General features: G+C 37.8%; 1 protein-coding gene across 5 annotated transcripts in view; it reads right to left on the reverse strand.

Moving 5' to 3' along the window:
• Window positions 1-1,032: 1,032 nt before the first annotated feature.
• smarcd3b (SWI/SNF related BAF chromatin remodeling complex subunit D3b) overlaps window positions 1,033-22,995 on the reverse strand; it is a 79,198-nt gene continuing 57,235 nt past the window's right edge. For 3 of the 5 annotated variants that reach the window (XM_077229240.1, XM_077229241.1, XM_077229239.1), the window contains exons 2-14: window positions 17,095-17,285; window positions 15,570-15,659; window positions 14,470-14,512; window positions 13,615-13,737; window positions 13,076-13,198; window positions 11,350-11,445; window positions 10,944-11,045; window positions 10,277-10,438; window positions 9,984-10,081; window positions 5,640-5,775; window positions 5,345-5,467; window positions 4,296-4,397; window positions 1,033-4,137 (exon numbers count right to left, since the gene is read on the reverse strand). In XM_077229240.1, coding sequence (XP_077085355.1) covers window positions 4,084-4,137; window positions 4,296-4,397; window positions 5,345-5,467; window positions 5,640-5,775; window positions 9,984-10,081; window positions 10,277-10,438; window positions 10,944-11,045; window positions 11,350-11,445; window positions 13,076-13,198; window positions 13,615-13,737; window positions 14,470-14,512; window positions 15,570-15,659; window positions 17,095-17,285 — 1,443 coding nt within the window. In that variant the 3' untranslated portion in view covers window positions 1,033-4,083. The remainder of the gene's footprint in view (window positions 4,138-4,295; window positions 4,398-5,344; window positions 5,468-5,639; window positions 5,776-9,983; window positions 10,082-10,276; window positions 10,439-10,943; window positions 11,046-11,349; window positions 11,446-13,075; window positions 13,199-13,614; window positions 13,738-14,469; window positions 14,513-15,569; window positions 15,660-17,094; window positions 17,286-22,995) is intronic. The other 2 variants (XM_077229243.1, XM_077229242.1) reach the window with 1 other exon arrangement.

A 22,995-nucleotide genomic window follows, 5' to 3' on the forward strand; every position in this document is an offset into this window, starting at 1 on the left:
AATTGAGAGTATTTTAAAATGTAATATAATCTAATTACAAGTAGGCCCAACGTTACTTGATTACTTAAAAAATATCTGATTAAATTACATAATCCAGATTACCAGTAATCAGTTACTACTACCTAGCACTGATTGAGAATAGGTTGTTAGAGACTGTTGTACAAAGGGTGCCTATACTCTTGAAGAACAGACTTGAGGAAATAAAGAAGTTTTAGATAAGTAGCTTTGTTTGGCTCACCAGTCTGCTAAATCCCCTCTTCAGTCCCCTTCTTTATGGCTTTTCAACTTGAGATGAAACTCAATTCAAACTGTATGTTTAGAGGGGCCAAAGAGAGATTTGTGTGAAATGGCAGCTTTATTTTTTTCCCCACAGGGAACATGGCTTAATACAGTACATTCTACATCTGACTCTATGGAAGTCTTTCTCCACACTGCTATTTTCATGTATTTCAGAGAACAGAGGGGGGCCCTGTGGATTTTGCCAGGTCAAGAGTAGGTAGGTAGTGAAAGGTTCTTTCAAAGTGGAGTGTGTGGCCTGCTGCTGAATACAAACACCATTTTCCTCATTGGCATAATGACACATTTGTCCTAAAAGAGGAGTTAAGAAAATGAAAATACTGAAGGACATTAAAACTCCCTGCTGAATCAGCACTACTCCAATCACAAAGTAATGGATGTCAGAGATGAGTCTTTTATTCTCAACTATCACAATCATATTATCAAATTGTGTTACTTCCTTCGATTTAGTGACCCACCCCACCACCACCTTAGTTTTCACATGATTTAATGCAGTTTCTCTACCTTTTTGTAATAGACATAAGACAATAGCTAAAGCTAATATGGACCAAAAATATGATGTCAGATTAATGTTGTGCATCTTTATTTATTATTGCATTTTAATTATGTTACTTTAACAAATGTAAATAATTTTAAGACTTTGTTTGCTGAGGTCCCCTAGTGGGCCCCGGTCCCTTGGTTGAGAACCACTGCACTAATGCACATCTTAAGAATAAACTCTCAACACACTTTAAGTATGGTGTTTCATTCACAAACTTTGGCAAGTGCTTGTTTATTTACATCCTCACTATCCTACACAGGTACATCTGTAGTTTAGATCTCTCTCGCTGAACAGTGGAACAAGGTGAGAATGCAAATGTACAGACTATGAGAGAAGAAAAAAAACATACTTCTAAGAACAAACCAGGGGATAGAAATGACACTATAAACAAACCTATTTATGATGAAGATTTCAAAGCCCAGAAGAACTTTCTCTTAAATACTTAAATGTGCGACATTAAATCAAAGCATATCAATCAGCGTTCATTTTTAGCACCCAAACAGTTTGGATGTTTTCCCTTACAGAAGCACTGGAGGGCAGCGTAATGCATTCACTGCACCTCAAAAGACACTATGACTAAAAGCAGGAGAGATGGTAACATTGAACATTTGAACACACGATAGGTAAGAAGAGCACAGTCGGTGGCTTGGAGAGAAACAGAAGAGCTTACTTAACACATGAGAACAGAAAACCTTGTTCAGTTGCTAACACAGTCCCACAGGCAGATGTTATATTGATTTACAACTGTTCATAATAGTTCATAATGTTCAAAATGGCTTACTATATACATGTAGTACCCAAAAGATTTGATGGGAGGTGCTGTTGTTGCCCAACAGGCTCTGTATAAATCATTGGTGTGCTTTTCTTATCCACATATTAAATTGCAAAGTCTTTTTAAAATACAAAACAAAACAAAAAGAAAATAACACATGACCTAAAATGGCCTCTGCTGTACATGTTGGGTTGGTACTGTATGAAGAGGCAGTCATGACCCAGCCAGAGAGGGTCACTAACTAAAGAAACTCAGTGCTCTCCTGATCAGCTCCCAAGCAGTCAGACGGTTTCTCATGTCCTTGTATGAAAGTATAAAAATGTGTCCATGCAGCATGCATAGGTCTAAAAAATACTCTGAGTGACAACACACAGATCGCTAGCACTCCTCCCTCCTCACAAGAAGATGTGTGAGGATCACAGGCAAACTGCAAGAACACAATAAATGACCTGGCCGAGCCATCCTTCAGCTGACAATAAAGCAGCAGCAGAGGGTTCATGATCAAAACCCAGAGCCAATGAGAACTCAGTACTATACTGCAATGATGAATTTATGATGCAAGAATTTATTCCCTTAGTTCATCCTTCATTTTTTTTAAAACTTTTTTTTGTTTTGTTTAGGTGACACAATTAGCATGGAAAGCTTTCGGAGAGCCCAGTCATGATCCATGATTTAGTGCAAAGACTACAAGTCATAAAGCAATTTTAAAAAGTGTTCTTTTCACAGTTAAGGAAACACGTATGTGGAAAATTTGTATTTGTTAAAAATGTGTCCTTCATCTTTTAAAAAACTTCATCTAGTCAAAGTCTGTGCACTGTCTTAAAAGTAATTTTGACCTTTGGTAAAACATCAAGTAACACTAATAGGAAACAAATGCCCACAGGGTATTATTTAAAACTGCACTATTGAAACGGATACAAAATAAATCACGATTTTAAAGCAATTCTCAAAGAAGATGGTAATGTAATGTGCACAGAAAAGGTTTTGGTGAAGCATAATGTCAGAATATTCAGTGATATCTAGTTGACTGATAATCGATAATCCAGTTGTTAAGTCTGACGTTACAGCTTCCGGGTCCAAACGCTCCTTTAGATCCCAAAACTAAACAACAGACGGTGCTAATATACACTCACGGTGTGCCATAGTTCTACTGAAAAATCATGATCCTAACCTTCTATCTCCACACTGAAATCCCAGTTGGCCAGACAGTGATTCATCTTTTCTGTATCGTTACAATATTGGCGTCCAGGACACTGTGAGCCCAGAAACTGTAGTGTACACTGTAGGTTTTTAAAAGCTTAGCTTAAATGTGAATATATAGTGCTAAAAAATGAGTATTCAGTATTCTTCAAGAGTACAGGCTTTAACCCAGAAACAGTATTCAATACGTCACAAATTAACAAGTAGATTATATTTCTAAATAACTTTTGTCATTATGCTAGGATGGCCTATTTTCTCCATATATGTGACAGCTTCTGAAAAACCGTGACCTATCAAATTCCTTCAAAGTGAACTAATGACTATGTCACTATTGACCTACAAAGGCAAAACACAGTAACTACACATAATTCAGAGAAAGTAGTGTGAAAACTGATGCCAAATCAATCAAAAACTTTAAAGCCATTTTATCATTCTCACTCAAGTGTAGCAGGTGTACAGTAGTTAATGTGTTTTGTCTTTATATGGCAGAATAGCTTTTAAATACTTGATTAAAACAACCTCATTCGATCTTTCAATGCTTATATACACAATTTAAATGCAGCTAAATATCATCAATGTGGCAGGGACAGACCGCAGAGTGTGACATACCCTGTAAGCCACCTGTTCAGTTAATACTGAAGGATGCTTCTTTTAAAGGTGCCTGCCTCAAAGTACTTCATAAATACACTTCGGAATAAAAGTGTAAATAATGGAGATAATTATTTTATCTCCACTGATTCCCAACACATAAACATACAAAATTACCTTTTTGATCAATACTCAAGAAAATTTTTGATTCAAGTGGACTAAATTAGAGATGGAATAAATACCTCACCAAAAACATGTTTATCACTTGGAAATTGTGTGTGAATACCAGGAATTGATGATTGAGAGGATGGAAGGCTTCAACATTGGATCCACGGTCAATGGGACTGAGTCGGCTCTGAAGTCATCACGTTCAAAATACTGGTGGACGTGAGGGGTATTAAAAACCAGAAATCCAAAGAATGCATTGTAAGATGACTTCCTCCCGGAATGGAAGACACAACACAGTGATTGGCTGAAATGCACAAACTCTACAATGGAGCTGCAGTGGCTGTTAGAGTAACAGGATGTGATTGGTCCAGTACAGTAGATTGTAGGTCAGAGTGAAAACGATGACTGGACACGCACACAAACCCTCATTCACTGTGGACAATAATGCAGGGACCTCCACATGGAGGCAGTGTTGTCACAAAAGAGCCGTGTTGTCTGAATGTGGTGGGTGTGGGTTCTAGGTGTTCCTCAGGGCCAAGGCCTGCTCCAGCTCCTGCCTCCTCTGCTGAATCTTTGGAAGGGGGAAGTAGATTAGGAAGACATAGAGCCAGTCAGTTTTTGCAGGCAGTGCAGATAAACAATACAACCTCACAAAAGATACTGACATCCAGCCCTTTACATCCTGAGCAGAAGGTTCACACTAGTAATCGTATATTTTTACGCGCTTACCTTGCAGTAGAAGTAACGGCTGACAGCCTCCTGAGACCAAGGCTGATGATAAAACTCTGCTCTCCTCTCTTCCTCTGGGTTCCCAACAACATCTGTCATCAGCTACAAACAATCAAAAGGTGATAACAGTAAGAAAAGCAGGACAATGACAGGACAGACATGATGCAGGACATTGTTTATAGAGACGCATGCACTACACTAAAAGTTTGGGGTCGGTTAGTTTATTAAATGTTTTTAAAAGAAGTCTATGCTCTTCATCAAAAATACAGTAAAAACAACAATATTATGAAATATTACTATTACAATTTAAAATACCCTTTCTATTCTAATATATTTTAAAATGTAATTTATTCCTCTGATGACAGCTGAATTTGCAGCATCATTACTCCAGTCTTCAGTGTCACATGATCCTCCAGAAATCATTCATATATGCAGATTTGGTGATCAAGAAACATTTTAGATTATTATCAATGTAGGAAACAGTTATGCTGATTAATAGTTTTGTGGAAACAATTATACTTTTTTCAGGATTCTTTTATTCCAAAAAAGTTTAAAAAAAACAGAAGACACTGTAGTGTATGAGAGCTAATAAAGCTTTGGTTTTTACTGGTTGACACTACTGACTATGAAGCAAATATCTTCTAGAAGCTTCTGTAAATCTGGCTCAAAGTGTTTAATTTATGTATCATTAACAGCAGCAAACAGAACTGCAAAATGCATTTCCAGAGAGGTTTACCAAACACTCCTACAGCCCCTTCTGACCTGTTCCAAACAGGTTGTCCCGCCCCAAACTCATCCCATTGGTTGAGACAGAAGTTGACATATCAGACCACTCAAACAAACTGAGCAATGTTTTGAAATCGGCACACAGCCACTGTGTTTACACTTTTTGAGACGTCAGCCTACAAATGGCTTTCATGCAGCTGTCTCAGCACATTAAACTGAGATAGGAGAACATACTGTAAAACTGAAAACACACTTCATCTTCAAAAATATACATTATATAAATATCAAGAGTCATGTACAGAAGAAAGAAAGCTGGTGCAGACCTTCAGATCTCTGCTCTGGGATTTGAGCCAGTCCTGTATGTAGCCTTTGGGATCTCTGGAGAAGCTGAGCATGAAATCTCTCTGAATCTTCAGCTGATTGATGGACTCAATAGTCTCATGGATCTGCAGATCATTTAGAACCAGTTTGAAAAATCAAGGGTGTATTCACAGACATGGCAACACTGCAAAACGGGTTAAGTCTTGATTATTATCCTCTGTCAGTCGAAATCAGAGACCCTATAATTCAGAATAAAATATCCAGAAGTTCAATCATCTTCTCTATTTTTGCACTAACCTTGTTGTCCAAAGAGGCGATCTCTTGCTGATTGGCTGTGGAGAGCAGGAAACTGCTCATTTGTGTTTTAAGGGGATCTTCCACCTCTACATCAATGTCATAGCAGGCCGTCTTTTTCTGATCATTAGGGTCGACACTGTACAAAAATAACCTCTATGAGACTCCTGCATGTTTTGTGTTCTTCAGAAAATTAATAAGAGCAGATAGAAAATACAAACAAGGCGCAAACACTAAACCAAAACAATATATTTTAAAATGTATGGAAGTAGAATAATGACAAATGTTTTTGAAACAAAAAAGCTTGTTGAATTACACTACTTGAAAAAATATGCACTGCATTTACCCTGCTTGCATTTTAATATATTGTAGTTTTAGGGCTTGCATTTTTATGGGCTGAAATGCAACATGGTTGTATATTTAAACTGTGAATAATCCATATTCACCTTAAAAATTTCACTTCCAAAATAATCATTCTGTTTAAAAATACAACCTATAATATTCGAGAGGCAATTTTCGGTCCATTTTATTTCGTTTTACAAATTCGCATCCCCAAATTCAGTGGTTCAAACGGCATTTGAAGAGAATGACTTACAGTCATTTTTCATGTATGTGTCAGGAATGATGCTTGAGATAATACACTTTTTAGATAATTGATATTAAAATAAATATGAGATTATGCGGTAGGCCTACTGAAAAAATAGCAATATTTACACGATTTGACGGTTTATTTTATTAAATATCAAAAATCTAAAAGGTGTGCATCATGCCTGGCACCTACATGAACACTTTACAGTTGGTTTTATGACTGAAGTCATTCTCTTCAAATGCTTTTGAAGTTAGAAACCTGTATACCTATGTAACTTTAGAGACGGTCCCTAAATGTGTGAATATTGAATATGCAGTGTCAAGCCAACTTTATCCCAGTAATAAAAGGGATAGTTCACCCAAAAATGAAAATTCTGTCAGTATTTACTCACCCTCATGTTGTTCCAACCCTGTAAGACCTTCGTTCATCTTCGGAACACGAAGTAAGATATTTTTGATGAAATCTGAGAGCTGAATCACTCCTCCATACTAGTCCATAGGCTTCTTTAGGGATTGACACTTGCCAGCCCCGAAAAGTTATTAAAGACATGGTTAAAATAGTCCAAGTGACTACAGTGGCTCAATCTTAAGTTTATCAAGCGATGAGAATACTTTTTGTGTGCAAAAACAAACAAAAATAACGACTTTATTTCAACTATTCATTTCCTTCTCTGTGGGCCTCGAGTCAGTTAACATAGTGTGATTGCGTAGAGCAACGTCACACGTAGGCTCACTATTGGCCGACGCTGGTCATGTGGGTGATGCGTGTGACGTACAACAACAGAAGCGTACGCTATTACACTAGTGAACTGACTCGAGTCCCACAAAGAAGGAAATGAATAGTTGAAATAAAGTCGTTATTTTTTATTTTTTGCGGACTATTTTAACGATGTTTTTAATAACTTTTCGGGGCTGGCAAGTTTCAATCCCTGAAGAAGCCTATGGACTAGTATGGAGGAGTGATCAAGCTCTCAGATTTCATCAAAAATATCTTAATTCGGGTTCCGAAGATGAACGAAGGTCTTACGGGATTGGAACAACATGAGGGTGAGTAAATACTGACAGAATTTCATTTTTGGGTGAACTATCCCTTTAACTAGGAATCGCTTAGCGTCAAACTTTACGCGTTACATTCATATTCTGAGTCAGCTTGCCTGTTCCTAAATTTAGTATAGCCTACATCCCCAATAAGGTGCGAGTTTGGTATTTTATATCACTGTATTTTGTGTCCATTGTGTTACTTTAGTGTCCTGACTGCAGGGGAATCCTGAAGAATGATGTATTGAGGGAATCCCCAGTTTTGCTGCACAGCAAAACTAAAAAACCGAGAGAAATATATGTCTACTACCTCAGATTTAACGTTTTATCTGTACATCAGCATCGGGGAATAACATTATAATCTCGTTCACGGGAGAGAAAGCTGCTTACATGTGCAACACTAACTGTGAAGACTTAAATCTAAACACAGCTTTTGTGTCTTTACTAGCTTTTCCATATATAAACTGGTCCTGATAATCATCACAAATACTTACCACTTGCTCCATCTGTTAAATCCGTTTTTATCAGTGAATGACTCTCTCACCTATTGCTCTAGTCCTGGTCAACAGCCGCTTGCACCTCCTGCTGGTGAGGTCGACTAACAGCTATGGAGATTATCAATCGGCAATCTACTGATATTCCTGCCGTACTCGGATGTCAAATTTTGAATTTTCTGTTGAATTTGAACCACTGAATTTGGGGATGCGAATTTGTAAAACGAAATAAAATGGACCGAAAATTGCCTGTCGAATATTATAGGTTGTATTTTTAAACAGAATGAATATTTTGGAAGTGATTATTCACAGCTTAAAAATACAACCATGTTGAATATCAGCCCATAAAAATGCAAGCCCTAAAACTACAATGCATTAAAATGCATTTAATCCTTTGTAAGTTATCATTTTGCAGGGTAAGATTACAGTTAACACCTTTAAATATTACATAAATGTATTATGTGTTTTTATTAAACTTAATGAGTGTATAAATCAGCAGCACAAAGTAATTGAAAAAATCTGCACAGTAATTTTATAAAAACTAAACATGTTAATAAAAACAAATTACTATTAGTACTCTTATAAAATTCAATCATGCAATCATACATTTCACAATTTTATATTTACATATGAATGTCATGAATTCAGAAGTGTATATATTTATATAGCCTACACTACACTACACAGAAATAATATACAATTAAATTATACTTATTTTAAATGTATTGTGCAGGATAGGTATAAAAAATATATATAGGCTTTTAATAATCTTTCAGTGCGCAAAACCATGAACGCTTCAAAACAGAGCGCACAAAGCGCGTGCAGAACGATGTGCTCAAAGCAACATGGAGACACAGTGTGCAGCGCTGCGCTGCACAAGTGCGCATTTAAAAGTTCACGACACAAAGCGAAGAAATGTCGAGCGCACAAATCCTAGTGTATTTCTGTCCAACAGTTTATTGATCATTTGTTTCTTCACAGTTTTAAATTTCAGTTATTGTGCGTTTGATGCCGATTCATAGTCCTTGTGCTAACAGGCACGGTAGCGAGTCGTTTAAAAATAGCAACATAATATACAAATACACAAAATAAAGTAATTTTATGCAAATCCACAGGCTTTTATCTACAGATCAAGCACTTTAATGTGAATATATCATATTGGAGAGAGTTTTACCGTGCATCCTGCTGTAACCGGATGAGGCGCGCGCGCTGTTATACTGAATGGAGAATGATTGACAGCCGCAGAGAAGAGAAAACGAGTTTCCGTAAACTTTAATTTAATGATGTAAATAGACTTCTGTCCCTCACAATAAGCTATGGAATGGCTCAGATGACTTTGTGAAATTATAATAAGACCCTCTCAGTCTCAGACCCCAGTCACCCAAACTGACGTGAAAAAAGCGTGAGGCGCCGAAAAGCGCGCTGTTTGCATCCCTGTAAAATGCAAGCAGGGTTAATGCCGTGCATATTTTTTCAAGTAGTGTAATTCAACAAGCTTTTTTGTTTCAAAAACATTTGTCATTATTTTATTTCCATAAAAATGTAATTTATTCCTGTGATGTCAAAAATGAATTTTCAGCATCATTACTAAAGTCTTCATTGTCACATGATCCTTCAGAAATCATTATAATAAGCTGTTTTGTCAAGTCAAGTCATCCTCATTTATATAGCGCTTTTAACAATGTAGATTGTTTCAAAGCAGCTTTACAGAGATAAACATATAATTTAAGGTAACAGAGATTGGTTTGGTTTTATAGTGGTTCTTGAAAAAAGTTTTTTCCAGCTAAAGTTAGTTTTGATTGATTCACTTCCGTCTAAATGATCATTTGTTATTAAATTAGGGGCCGCTAAGACGACACCGTTCTCTCTAAACAGACTTTAAACGTGAACCTGTGATAGACGCTGATGGCGTTCACATGCGCATTAAGAATTGATTCTACAGTTATGTGTGTTTGAATATTGAATAGAGTTTGGTATGAACATGTAAGTTTATGTAGATACTGTATCAGTTGTTCTCTAATGAAAGTTTCCAAAAGTTTTGACAGTATACAAAGCTTTGAAATAGGTCTGTATGCAGTCAATGAAGACTTCCAGCTTAATTTGCTGCTCAAGATTTGCTTGCTGTATAAAAGTTGAATTTCTATAAAAAAATCTTATTGACTACTGTATTTTGGTAGACATCTGCGATAAATATGACACATTCGTACGAACAAAATCACATAAATACCTAATGATGTGGTTGATGACAATAGGGTCTGGGGGCAGTAGAAGGTTGGTGAGGCGCTGTGGAATTTCAGAGAACTTCAGGCGTGGACAATCGAAGATCTGTGAGAGGAGATGAGGTCAGAAACACAAAAAGTTCTCGATTAAAATATTGTCTACTGTCTTTACATAATAATTCCGAAACTTTGGCAGTATCATTTTAATTATCAAATCAATTTGAAGAGTTCAAGTGAAGCTGATTCATTCAATAATTACAGATTGTGACAAATGTTAATCAATGCTTCTAATCAAGCATACCTGTTGGAAGTACTTGTCACAGTTGATGTACTCCTTGTCATGCGAGTCCTGCAGTTTGTTGGTTTTGACATACTGCCAGAGGGCCTGTATGATACTGGAGCGAGTCTGTGTGTGTATCCCAAGCAGACGAGCCAGACGCGGATCGAGCTTAAACTGAGGCGGCTGCATACAGGACACAATTGTATGTATTATGCTTACATTTAATTCACTTTTCATTTAATACATTATTAAGTTCAATTAAGTTTTAAGGTTTAATTTTAAAAAGAAGGCCAAATAGAAGAATATTAATCTATTTTGGAATAAACGCATGATTTCTTTGAAAACTGTGACTGGGTAACTGCAATTTTCTATTTCACAAAATAAAGCATTACAAAATTATTAATAAGTAAACCTGCTGCTCACAGAGTTCCTCTTCTGTTGTAATATATATGTAATATTCACCCTTCACTATTATGTTCACTATTTCAACTTATTATTTAAATGAAACTTCCTGGTAAACTCAAAGCTTTGAGGTCTGAAAGAAATTTACAATCAAAAAGCAAATCACACAAGTTCTTGTTCTATAATTTGAAATGATAAATGATACAGTTTAATCTTGCAGGTCATGATCAATAGCCTTCAGCTGATATACATGTAAACGTCACTGGATGCATTTTGTTTTCTTTACTTGGTAATCCAGCATTAACAGCAGGGTGCAGCGCACGTTAACATCTCCGGGCCTTTTCACCTGGAAACCGTCTGTCTCCTGAGTGGTTCCGGTACGATGCCACTGCACAATACAAGAGAAATCAACATAATTGCACCGAGTCATTAAGGAAGACAAAAACAGAAAAGAAAAGAAACTGAAAAGAAAAATAACTCAAATGACAGTATCACCACACATCTTTAATAAACAAAGTGCTATATGGCATGTTTGTATGTCCTATAATGAAACATACTGTAGGACATAAATAAGAATATAATACATAAATAAATAAAAATAATATATTTAATGGTTTTAGCTCTTGGTTATAGGAATCACCAATATTAATACATTTTAATTTAGGGTGATGAGCAGAAAATCAAACACCAACCTCAACCAAATGGTTATCAGGGCCGTAAAGGTCTTTGTCAAGCTCAATCACCAGACTCTTGAAGAATGAGGAGAACTTCCTCTTCATCTTAGCGGGCTGTGAAAGAAAGCATGAATAGTTTTTCAGAGTGTGCCACTGAGCAAACTATCCAGTTTCAACCATGAAGACATTTTTGGAAAACAAGAACCTTACACAACATCATAAACTTTCTATGGAAGAGTACGGCTTAAATGTTCAAATGAAATGTGGCATACTGGTGGATGATTTGCTGTGCGGGACAACATTTCATTCAGCCCAGAGACGGCATGAGTCCTTCAAGCTATCATCAATAAGTACTAGTTTCATTTCTTTCTGCATGGAAAAGCATGCCTCAAGAGTATTAGCTAAATGGGTCTTGGTTAGAGACCGAACCAAGAGGCTGAATTTAAGCTGCATAAACCTTTAAGAATTTAGTCCTTGTGCTGCAGTTCATTATCTTCAAAAATCTTACAGTATATATATAACTGTAAACCAGATGTACTGATGGGCTGCAATCACATGAATCAAACCGGTACATTAGCACGTATATCAGATCATAAACCAAAATAGGCTTTTAACAAAGAAAACAGCAATATTCAATATTATCATATAAACCTATATTTGCACTGAATGCTGACAGTATGTCTTCCTTAATTATTTATTCTGCTATCTTTACAAAGGTAATTGGTATCGTTATATACAATGAAGGTCATGAATGTAAACGTTTTTTTTTTTTTTACTTGCACAGATCAGAAACGTTTTGCAGCCATGGCTCCGGTGCTTTTTTGACTGTTGGTGAAGGGGACATGCATGAGCAAAAACAAATGTGTGATGAGCCTCAGCTTTGTCAATAAAAACATAAAATATACTTATGTAATGCCAAATAACACATAGAAGGTAAAGTTACCTAAATCTACTTTTAAAGAGGCAAAACTATTTTTGGTAACTTCTAGTTATTGGTTACTAATATAATGGGTAGAGTTGCTTGAAATAGAAAAAAAGAGTTTATCTAAATAGTTATGTCATGTCCCTTCCTGGTATCTCACAGTGATACGATGCAAAAGCAACAGGGTTTAATATTTTAACTGATCACGACATGATTTTAAAGATTCGACTGATAAATTAATCTTTCAAACCAGTCTAATGCTGACATGTATAATATTCATGTTTTATGCTTATACATTTCGGTAGTGCTGTACATGCCGGCTAAACTGCCAATGTAAGTGTATTACAGGAATGATGCCTTTTAGGTTGAAATTTATTTTTTAGAATAAAAGCATGCCACAAATCCTGTTGACAGAGCTTCAGATGTCAATAACCGAGAATTTTCCTTTAAGATATGTATTGTTGGCTAAAAGGAGGCAGGCATACAGTTCATGTCAATGGACCCACAGAACTTTCTGGCACGTATGTTTGGATGGAGCCTGGGAAGTGATCTCACTGGGAAGTGAGGCACATGTCTGTGGTCAAGACTCTGAGCCTGGGAGAGTAAATTTAACCTAACTAATTCAAAAGGGACATAGCTGCCATTCACAAGTCATGATGTCAGAGACAAAAAGCACATGATCAAACATTGCAGACAGTTCATATGTGATATTTCCTACCAATAAAAGCCCCAAAACAAAAGCAACAGCACCTCAGTGTTTTATAGTAAAGGATTTAAAATAGCTGTATTGTGCAATTATTGATTAAAGTGCAATTGACTCACATCATCCAGCAGTTTGCCCTCTACACGCAGCTCCCAAGATGCTATGCTGCCTTCAGAGTCCTCTGCATCAGGCTTGGCAGGGTTAAACGTGTTTGAGATGTAGAGACGCAGTTTTCGCTTTTGCTTGAAATAGAAAAAAAGAGTTTATTTAAATATTTATCTTCATCCAATCCTCAAGAGGATATTAGTATGCTCACAAAAAACAGAAGCATTATGCAGGGGAAAATGCTTTTAAGCTGATAATTGGTAAAATATTAGAAGCTAGACACTCTGAATAATGACACCAGCCTAATTGTATACTCATTTAAGTTGTTTTTTGTCTTATCCTGTTGATTTATGCAAGCAATATTTAAAATGGTTCAGTAACAAATGAAAAAATTCTTGTCCCAAGGTTCCTTCTGCCGTGTTTTAAAAGGTCTGATATATAGGTTAACAAAAGTGCTAAGACATATATTTTTTTAATTGGCTAGATAAAACAGATCTGTTCCGAAACATGAAATTAAAAAGAAAATATGGATTATCATGGGGATGAGAAATACCTTCATGGGTCTCTTAAGTGCCTCTTGGATGTCCACCCGTTTGCGCATTATGGTCTGGTCTAATTTGCGCTCGAATGCCAACAGATCCATATACGCCTGTGACTCCGGAACAAGCTCACGAATCTGTAAAAAGAATTCGATAAAACCTCATTTTGTAAGAAATCCAAACAATCCTAGTTATTTTCCCCTCTTGTTCTGTGGACGATAGACTGAGGGTTTTGTCATTGACTAATGCGTCTGGCATCTCCACTGGAGCTGTATCTATATATATTACCTGATAACACACACGCATAGTGCCGATTATCTTGTCTAACACAACCAAATCATAGTGACACAGTGACTAAAAAAAACTAAGAAGAATCATCCGTAAACAATAACATTAAAACCCCATTTCAAATTTTTTTAATATAAATAATAGATTTCGAGTAACAGCCATCACAATGAACCCACAGCAATAATGCTGTCATATATGTTAGATTGTATATTATATATTTATGTTTATTATATATTGGAATATTGTTTAGAATACATATTATCTAAAGAAAAACTCAAATTATCTGGATATTCTTTGTGATATATATATATATATATATATATATATATATTTTTTTTTTAAAGGCCTGCTGTCAATATGTATTGTCTGGTTATGGCGACAATTACTGAATGCAAAAGCCCTCCAAAACATTTTTGTCCATCGTATTGCTTGCTTGATAGAGGATTCCGCCCCTCTAAAAGGCAGAGATAGAGAACAGACGTGCATGCCAGAGCATCTTCATCATTGCACATTTGCACACACACAGAAAAAACCCAGTCAAACCAATGAAAGCAATGAAAAGGCTCAGATCTCTTACTCACCCTTTGTGGAAGGATCTTATCAGCCATCTTCCTCCTCTTGGCACTGCAGAAAGAGGGAGAAAGGGGAAATGGAGAGGAAAGGCAGAAAAAAACCCAAGATGTTACTATGGAGACTGACAGTGGAGCACCCGGGACATCTGCTAAAATTCTGGGGCTGGTCCAGGATGCGGGAAAACCGGTGTGGGAGTGTGTGTGTGCCTCGCCAGCCCAGATGGTGCTGGCAACCATTGGCACAGAGGACGTTACTAGAATCAACTAAAATCGTTACTGCTTAAACTTGCCGAGTTGAAGCTTGGAAAGCAGCAGAGACCAGCTCATGTTGTGCAGACAGGTGTGTTGTATGCTCATAAGTATATTTGTGCCTTCTATTTCTTTGAACACAAAAGATAATGTTGTTTTGTACACTCAAAAGCAGAATCTGTACAGGTAACAATCACCAAAACAAAACCTAAAAGTGCAAACACTGTGAGCGGATCAGGGAAACGATCCCCATGTACAATTTTTGTTATTCCACAATGAATCTCTCACTAGCTTATGAGTTTTTTAGTAAAAGTAAAAGAAAAAATATATAATAAAGATGAAATAAAATTAAATATTAGCACACTTTTGCTTTTTTTGACCAGCAATATATTTATCCCATCAACTGAAAGATGCACAACTCAGTCGGCCTGACTCATTAATGCACATTTGTTAAAACATTTAGAGATGACACTTTGCACTGAAGTGTAAAACAAGCTCTCATATACTACATGTGCCATCATGCCATGCAACAGGACATGCAAGCACAGTCATGCCAAATTCAGCTAAATTTTTAATAACGTTAAATCTTCAATATTTTTCTGAGTTCTTGACTGAAATGTCAGGTTAGATCAAATAGACTGACATCAACTGATCTACAACTGAATTAAAACACTGCTGTATGAATAATCTTCGATAATAACCATCAAACATCAAGGTTGTGGTAAAGAAGTGAGGGGGGAAATTCTTGTTAGGAATATGTCTCTTGAGACAAGATGTGCCAGGGGGGAAAGGGGTCAAGGCTCGGAACAAGGGGTGGATCAAAACGTGTGAATCCATCATGCAGCAGAATAAACTCCTACTTTGATCCGAGTGTGGGATCTGATTGGGCCTCTCTCATGTCCATCTGCCTCCCTGGCATCTCATTTGGTCCAGGAAATCCCACAGGCTTCCTGATGGCATTTGAAGGGTCCTTCATTAGAGGGTACTGAGTGTGTTTGTGTGTACGTTAAGAATTGCTGAATATTTTGACCACACATTACAAAAAGCTGAATAGACAAAACAGACAACATGGGAGTTGCACAAAAACCAGCAGAACTAAAGGACAAATGATCTGATAAGCCATGTGTGGTTATTACACACACACATACAACTATTGCATTGATTAGTCTGATGTAAGACAGGAGGGTTGTGGCAATGCAAGATAATGTTACACTAATGTGTCAGACAAGGTCGACAGACAGAATGAGCAAGTATGCGAATCAATGGCGCTGAGTCAGAGAAGACACAACACAGAGAGAGAGAGAGAGAGAGAGAGAGAGAGAGATCCAGAAAAAAAAATGAAGAAACAAGTATTATATAAAATATTTCTCAGTGAGTGGCCCCTTTCAGTCACAACAGCGCAGACAGTGGTTGGCCAGCAGACTGAGGACTCCACAGATCATATTAACTGCAACTAAACAACCGCCACTGCCCAAACTAAGACATATGTCACAGAGATTTGTGATACAAGACCGCAGAGTGACCCCATTTAAAACATTTTGGAATTTTCAGAGATTTACAAGAAAGGAGCTTGGGCCATGTCGGATCAATCCTCTGATAAAAACAAAAAACAAAAAAACAAATGGCGCCCAAGAACAAACAGTGCAACTGAAATTAGAAATAAACATCCTAAAAAGAAAGATGCAAAATAAGAGTAATTAGAATAACACAATGTCCTAAACAGTTTCCAGCAACAAGCGATTTATTTAGTCACAGTCAAGTGAAACTGTTCGGTAACATGATGCAATTAAAGACAAACAGAAGATATGTTGATGTCTAATGTACAGCTACTCTTTATGGAGTGAAATTTTGGACCAATGAGATTTCACTGTGGACGGGTGAATATTAATATTCCTTCCGATAATACTGTTTTTAGGTCGAGGCCTCTACTCAGTTTCAACTGAGAATACCATTTCAAAAGCCGATTATGAGTACTGTTCTTTTATAGCACACATTTAAGCAAAGCTTTTAAAAACCTACACTGCACTAAAGTTTCTGGGCTCACACTCACAGTGTCCTGGACGCCAGTATTTTAACGATTCAGAAAAGTTCAATCACTGTCTGGCCAACTGGGATTTCAGTGTGTAGATTAAGGCTAGGATCATGATTTTTCAGTAGAACTACAGGTACTACAGTGTATATTGGCACGGTTTGTTGTTTGATTTTGGGGGAGGTTGGACTCAAACCTGTCAGTTCTTATATGTTATGAACACACCACATCGCTGCTTCAACAGGGGTTCACAATTTCAAAAGCCTACATAAGTCTACAACCTACATTAGGTTCCTGTTATGATATTCATTTTTTTGTGGGTTCCTGATCATTAGTCTATGTCATATTATACTCACTTTTTGTTTCGACTCTGTACGGCCTGCTGCTGCATCTGCTGTTGTGAAGGAGCGGGCCGTTTGCGACTGGCCTCCATGTTCTGATTGGTAAGTCCAGGCCGGACAGCGGTGTTTCCTCCATATGGTGGCCCTGGAGGCCCCATTGGGGCCCCCTGATGAGGCATTCGTGCTCCTGATGGCATGCCAGGCCGCTGAAAAAAAGGTGACAACCAAAAGATGGACATAAGAAACTAAGTGAGGTGGAGAAAATGTATAAGATTAACACACTCTGAAATAAGAGTTTCCAGATACAGTATAAAGTGAATCCATCAGTATAATGATGATTTTTAAACATACATATAAATGACTGACAATCAATTGTGAAACATAATTTGTTTTTTTTAAATGAACATGAAAAGTTTGAACAATGGATATAATATGTGCACCTGTGTTTATTTAAAGTTTAAGGTGAGGTGAAGATTTAAATATCTTTCACTACAGTCTGTCAAACCTACTAAACTGACTAGTTCAGAAGCAGCTGTTGCCTGTCAAAACAGCAGAAGCAACTGCACACACAATTCATGAACAACCTACTCAACACTTGTGACACCAGAGACAACGGGTACAAGAGCTCAGGACAATGAACAAATGTCTCTGAAAGAGTAAACCCATAGTCTTCTTGTCACACATACATTTTTCCCCTGAGAACAGATGGTGTTTCAACTTTTTCTAATACAAACTCATGATATTTTATCTTTTAGCTGCAATTTATTGCATTAGTTAAGTTGTGATTCTAATTACATAAGAACGAGGCATGGAAATGGTTTTAATTATGGTAAAATAACATTGAAAAAACTTAAAGTACTGCAATTGACATAACAGGAAAGGAGAGATCTAGATTAGTGGGATCACTATTGAATTAAGCAGGTCAATACATATTAACATTATGAGCTAGATCTACTAACAGCTTGCTCCAGTGCAACCCCTCTTTTGGCATTAACTACTGTCAGAATTCATTAAAGACACAGTGAACAATTAGTGCTGAAAAAGCATAAACACATTATTTTTGCGGCCTCCCTTTCAGACGCAAAATTTATGGAAGGAGAGTATTTAAATATTTAATTATTTGTAATAATCCAGTGAGATTTTTGTATGCACAAGGAGTCTGACAACAGCTGGTATTATCCTCACAGAGATCTGATCTCACCATCATCAACATAGATATCATATAGAGACTAGATGCCCTATTGGCCGCTGTGGCGCAAGAAATGCGGCCTCCATCTTAAACCGGTCATACTCCTATTTGCGTTGCATAGCAGCAGTAGATGCCAGAGCACTGTGCAGCATATTCCTGCTCAAATCGGCGGACCATCACTCGGGGATTACTTTTCACAAGTAAGATTTAACATTTAACATTACCGTACTATTGGTTGTATTTTGTGAACAAAATATTCAATGTGTCCTGTATCGTAGCTACGTGTATGACCTTTGCAGAAAAAAACCCCGCGTGAAAATCAGTTCGGTATTCAGTGAGATATGATTAATTAAATGCGCTGACAGCTCATTGCACCTGCCAAACAGATTACACTGAGCGGAGCGGGTGACCGGTTTAAGATGGCGGCCCCACGGCTCGTCCGCGCCAAAAGGCAGTAGCGGTCGATAGGGCGTCTATCTATATGATGTCTATGATCATCAAGTCCATCTGGGATTAGCTACACGAAGAAACAGAAAAAACGGAGACACACTAAATCCAGAGGAACTGCGGCAAGGTCTCTAAGACACTTGAAGAAACCGACCTGCAAAGCTACCTGAAAAACTATGTGCAAGTGTACCGAGGACAAAAGCTCTTTTAAACGCAAAGGGTGGTCACACCAAATATTCATTTGATAACTGAAAAATAAATCAAAATAAATAAAATCTATTTATGACATTAGTTTTGAAAGCATCCTCACTTTACAGCATTTTTACACAAGTGTCTAAAACTTTTCTCAGTTCTGTGGATTTGCTGGTAGGTTTCTTCAAGCGTCTTGGTGACGTTACTGCAGTTTCTCTGGATTTAATCTGTCTCAGATTTTTCTGTTTCTTCATGTAATCCCAGATTTTACATGATGGTGAGATCATATCTCCATGTGGAGCATACCGACTGTTGTCAGATTCCTCTCACTGCATTATTATAATTAATGTCAAAATGAATGTGTGGAAATGTAAACTGATGACAAACTACAGCTAAATATAAATCCATTTTTTGGGGATGAAAATACTAATGTGCCTAAGACTTTTGCACAATACTAAGTATACATATATACTGTATATACCATGATCTGTCTCAGTACTCCATTCTGATTGGCTGGAAGGTGAGTACACTTTTTGTCCACGTCATAATGAGAGGAAAATTAGTTCAATGAGAATAACTGAAGCCACAACAAAGAAATGTTAAGGGAACAGATGAAAAAGATGAAACATAATGATAACAAACTCAGAAAGCAAAACTGGATCACAGGGGAAAATCATGTGTGAAAATGGACAGATGTGTCACAAAGCTTCACAAAAGTTTAATATTCAATATTTTACGTACTACACATTCATTTCTCATCCAAAACATTATTCCTGACCTATTTTCAGTTTCATCTATTTCTGCAAGAGATGGCAGGATAAATCCGAAAAAGCTTCTGAATCGTACCAGAATAATCCAACCGAATCAAATTCCCTCTACACTAATGTTATCACTTGTAATCATTATCAAAGAAGGTTTTTCTCTTTTCAGTTGACGGTGAGAAGCCTTTTCTTCAAATTCTGATTCACAATCTCGAACGTTGTGACTTATGTTATTCTGAAATTTAACAATTTCTTTAAAGAAATATGGCAAACTAAACATTTTGCCAATTGATGAGCACAATAAAATAAAAAATAAAAAACAGTTTTCTCGTGGAATGTTCAATGCGAATGTAACAAAGCTCATATGTTATGGGACATTCCAACAATTTAATGAGATAAAATAAAACAAATACAAAATGAAAGTAAAAGACAGCAGCCCCTCACGGACGACGTGTCACATAATAAAACACAGGTTCAGGCCTGTTCCTCTCTCGATCTCCACTGTCGTCACTCCTCCTTTTATGCTTCTGCTCCTCCGTGAGAGATACGAGACCGGTGTGTCGCGCAGGTGGCGCTCATCAGTAATCACACCACCGGCCTCGTGTCGCTCTCTCACGGCCCTTGGCCTTGTCCTGCTCGCCACATACCCCCATCGCCCCTCGCAGGCCGGGGGGTACCCACGAGACTGCGCTCTACCCCCCCCCCCCCCTGGCGGTGGCGCTGGCTAGCCTTCAGTGGACTGCTCGACACTTCTCCGCCACCTGGTGGACGGCGATGGCTCCTCCGAGTTCGGGCAGACGGCAGGAGGCCCCCGTTCCCTGCTCCTTTCCATCATGGCGGATGGCAGCAGGCTCCGGCCCACAGCGAACAGCGCCGACTCCTCCGCTCCCTCACGGATGGCAGCCGCCCCTCCAGCACCCAGGCGGCCGTCAGCGACTTCGACCGCCCCCCCCCGGCAACTCATGGCAGCGCACCGCCTCAAGCATCCATGGTGACGGACTCTGCCTACCATGCTCGATGGCAACGCGGATTCCCCACAGCGGCGATGGCTCTCTGACAGCGCATTCCTCCTCCTTCCCGGGTTTCGGCACCAGTGTAACAAGGTTAAATGTTATGGGGAGAAGGAGGCGGGAACCAGCAAACATTCAACACTTTTAATAAAATAATAAATAAAGAAATACAAAAACTAAAGTATGAGCCAGCAGCCCCTCACGGATGACTGCTGGCCACACAAAACAGAAACAAAACACAGGTTCAGGCCTGTTCCTCTCTTGATCTTCACTGTCGTCGCTACTCTTTAATGCTTCCGCTCCTCCGTGAGAGATACGAGACTGGTGCGTCGCGCCGGTGTTGCTCATTATCAATCACTCCACCGGCCTTGCGCCTTTCTCTCACGTCCCTCGACCTCATCCTAATTGACTACTTGCACAACTACTTCCGTGTTCTACTTAGTACATATCGGGAGTTTCCGGTTAGAGCGTTCAGCGCACCTACATACATGATAACGCAGATTATCACTACCTTTTATGGGTGCCAATTAATTAAAACAATGAATAATGATGTCTGTATTAATTATTTTGAGCCTGCTGAAATGTTCCTTAAGCCTATATTTTCTTTCCAACCGTGCATTCTGAAAAAATAAATATGCTAAATATCCTATTTATCCACTTACCTGCAGCAGGTAATATTCCTATATGCTCGTCTTAATAAGTGTTTTTCTCTTACTGATATTTCATACCTGTTGAGTTTACATTTTTAAATGGACTTGACAAATAAAAAGGGTTGCTTGTGTGCATTGACCAGTGCTTTATTCCAGTCTTTTAAACTAGTAGAATGAATGAATGCTCGGGAGGTGCCTGTAACAATGTTAAATAGGCTATTTAATTAATCTTAAACAGTATCGCACACAGCATAGAGGAGAATGACAGTCAACTACTTTGAATATTAATTAAGCTTTTTGGGCAAAAACATGTAGTAAAAAGATTGACATTGAAAAATGACACAGACTGATTAAAATATTTAATCCAAATAAATAAATGTTTGTGGTTCGTACTGATGTTAGTCATCTTTTCTCATACACTTCAGCGTCGCGGTCACAAGTTTAGAGAACACTGACACCCTGTGGTGAAATAATGGTGTATTTTTAACAGCCGCAGCTTTCTCAGATCGGCTTGGTTTGCATTAAAACTTCATTTTCCGATGTGTTTGGAAAATTCTGCACACTGTAAACATCAGAATATCCCTTCTCCTGTCAATAAAAACATCCAAATTTTAAAATTTTATTGCGGACACTCATTTTAGGTGACGTTTGTTCAACTCATTGACCACAGTACATTGAAAATAAACATAACCGGAAACCAGAGATATGTATTATTTCCAAACGGAAGTGCGTCACGAGGCTCAGTGCAAGTGGCCCATCGTCCTGTTGTTCCACAGGGAACTACTTATTATTGTTATTGTAGCAACAGTAACCGAGAGAGACAAAGCTTAGTGGACATTACACCAGCATTACTGTATATGGCTGAAAAATAATTTCTTAGAATGCGCAATACACTTACCACATCTGATTTATGATGTGCTCAACATTATTAAAGAGCATTCTATAAAGCCGCCAAAGTCATAGAACCACTGGAAATGGAGAAGATCCATCAAGCTCCATTGCTAATGGTGTGAATGAATCCTACGGCATAGTTATGTTAAACATGATTACTTTCTCCTTGTGGCTACGTTGTGAGAAATATCTTTGCACTTCAGTTAAACAGGAAGGGTTGGCATTGAACTGCTGCAGAAGTGGAACAAATGTGTGAATGTAATGACTAACACTGATTTTAGACGCTTTTGTGTTTAATTTACACAAAGGAAGTGATTGTGATGTACCTATAACGATGGACATCACGTGGGCTTGAGCTCTGTTATGTCTGCAGGTTAGGAGACTGATGAAGTGAACTCTAGACTATTGTGAAATAAGAGCAGACTGTGCAGGGAGCATTGAGTTGCAGGGTAATGAAAGACAATGACTTACAATGAGATATTTAGAATTTGATAAGGCCACATCCTTGCAGGTGTAACATTTCTGTTATTCCCTGAATGCTGCAGTTAAACACTTTCTTTGTCTCTCTGTCTGATGTGCTGCCAAATGCTTTTAGCGATCTGTGTTTGATGTTGAGCGGTCTTACGCTTATATTAACACAGGAAAAACTGACCAGCAAGAGAAATAATCATGTTTAATAGCTAGACAGGGATAAAAGGGTCTTTCATCAGATTCTTCTTGTTATTAGAATAGCGAGTTCACACATAAACATAGATTAAAAAAAAAAAAAACTTGAA

The sequence above is a fragment of the Siphateles boraxobius genome, unplaced genomic scaffold (genome assembly GCF_051911475.1).
Source record: "Siphateles boraxobius isolate OS27281-9 unplaced genomic scaffold, OSU_SipBor_1 130, whole genome shotgun sequence".
Lineage (NCBI taxonomy): Eukaryota > Metazoa > Chordata > Actinopteri > Cypriniformes > Leuciscidae > Siphateles > Siphateles boraxobius.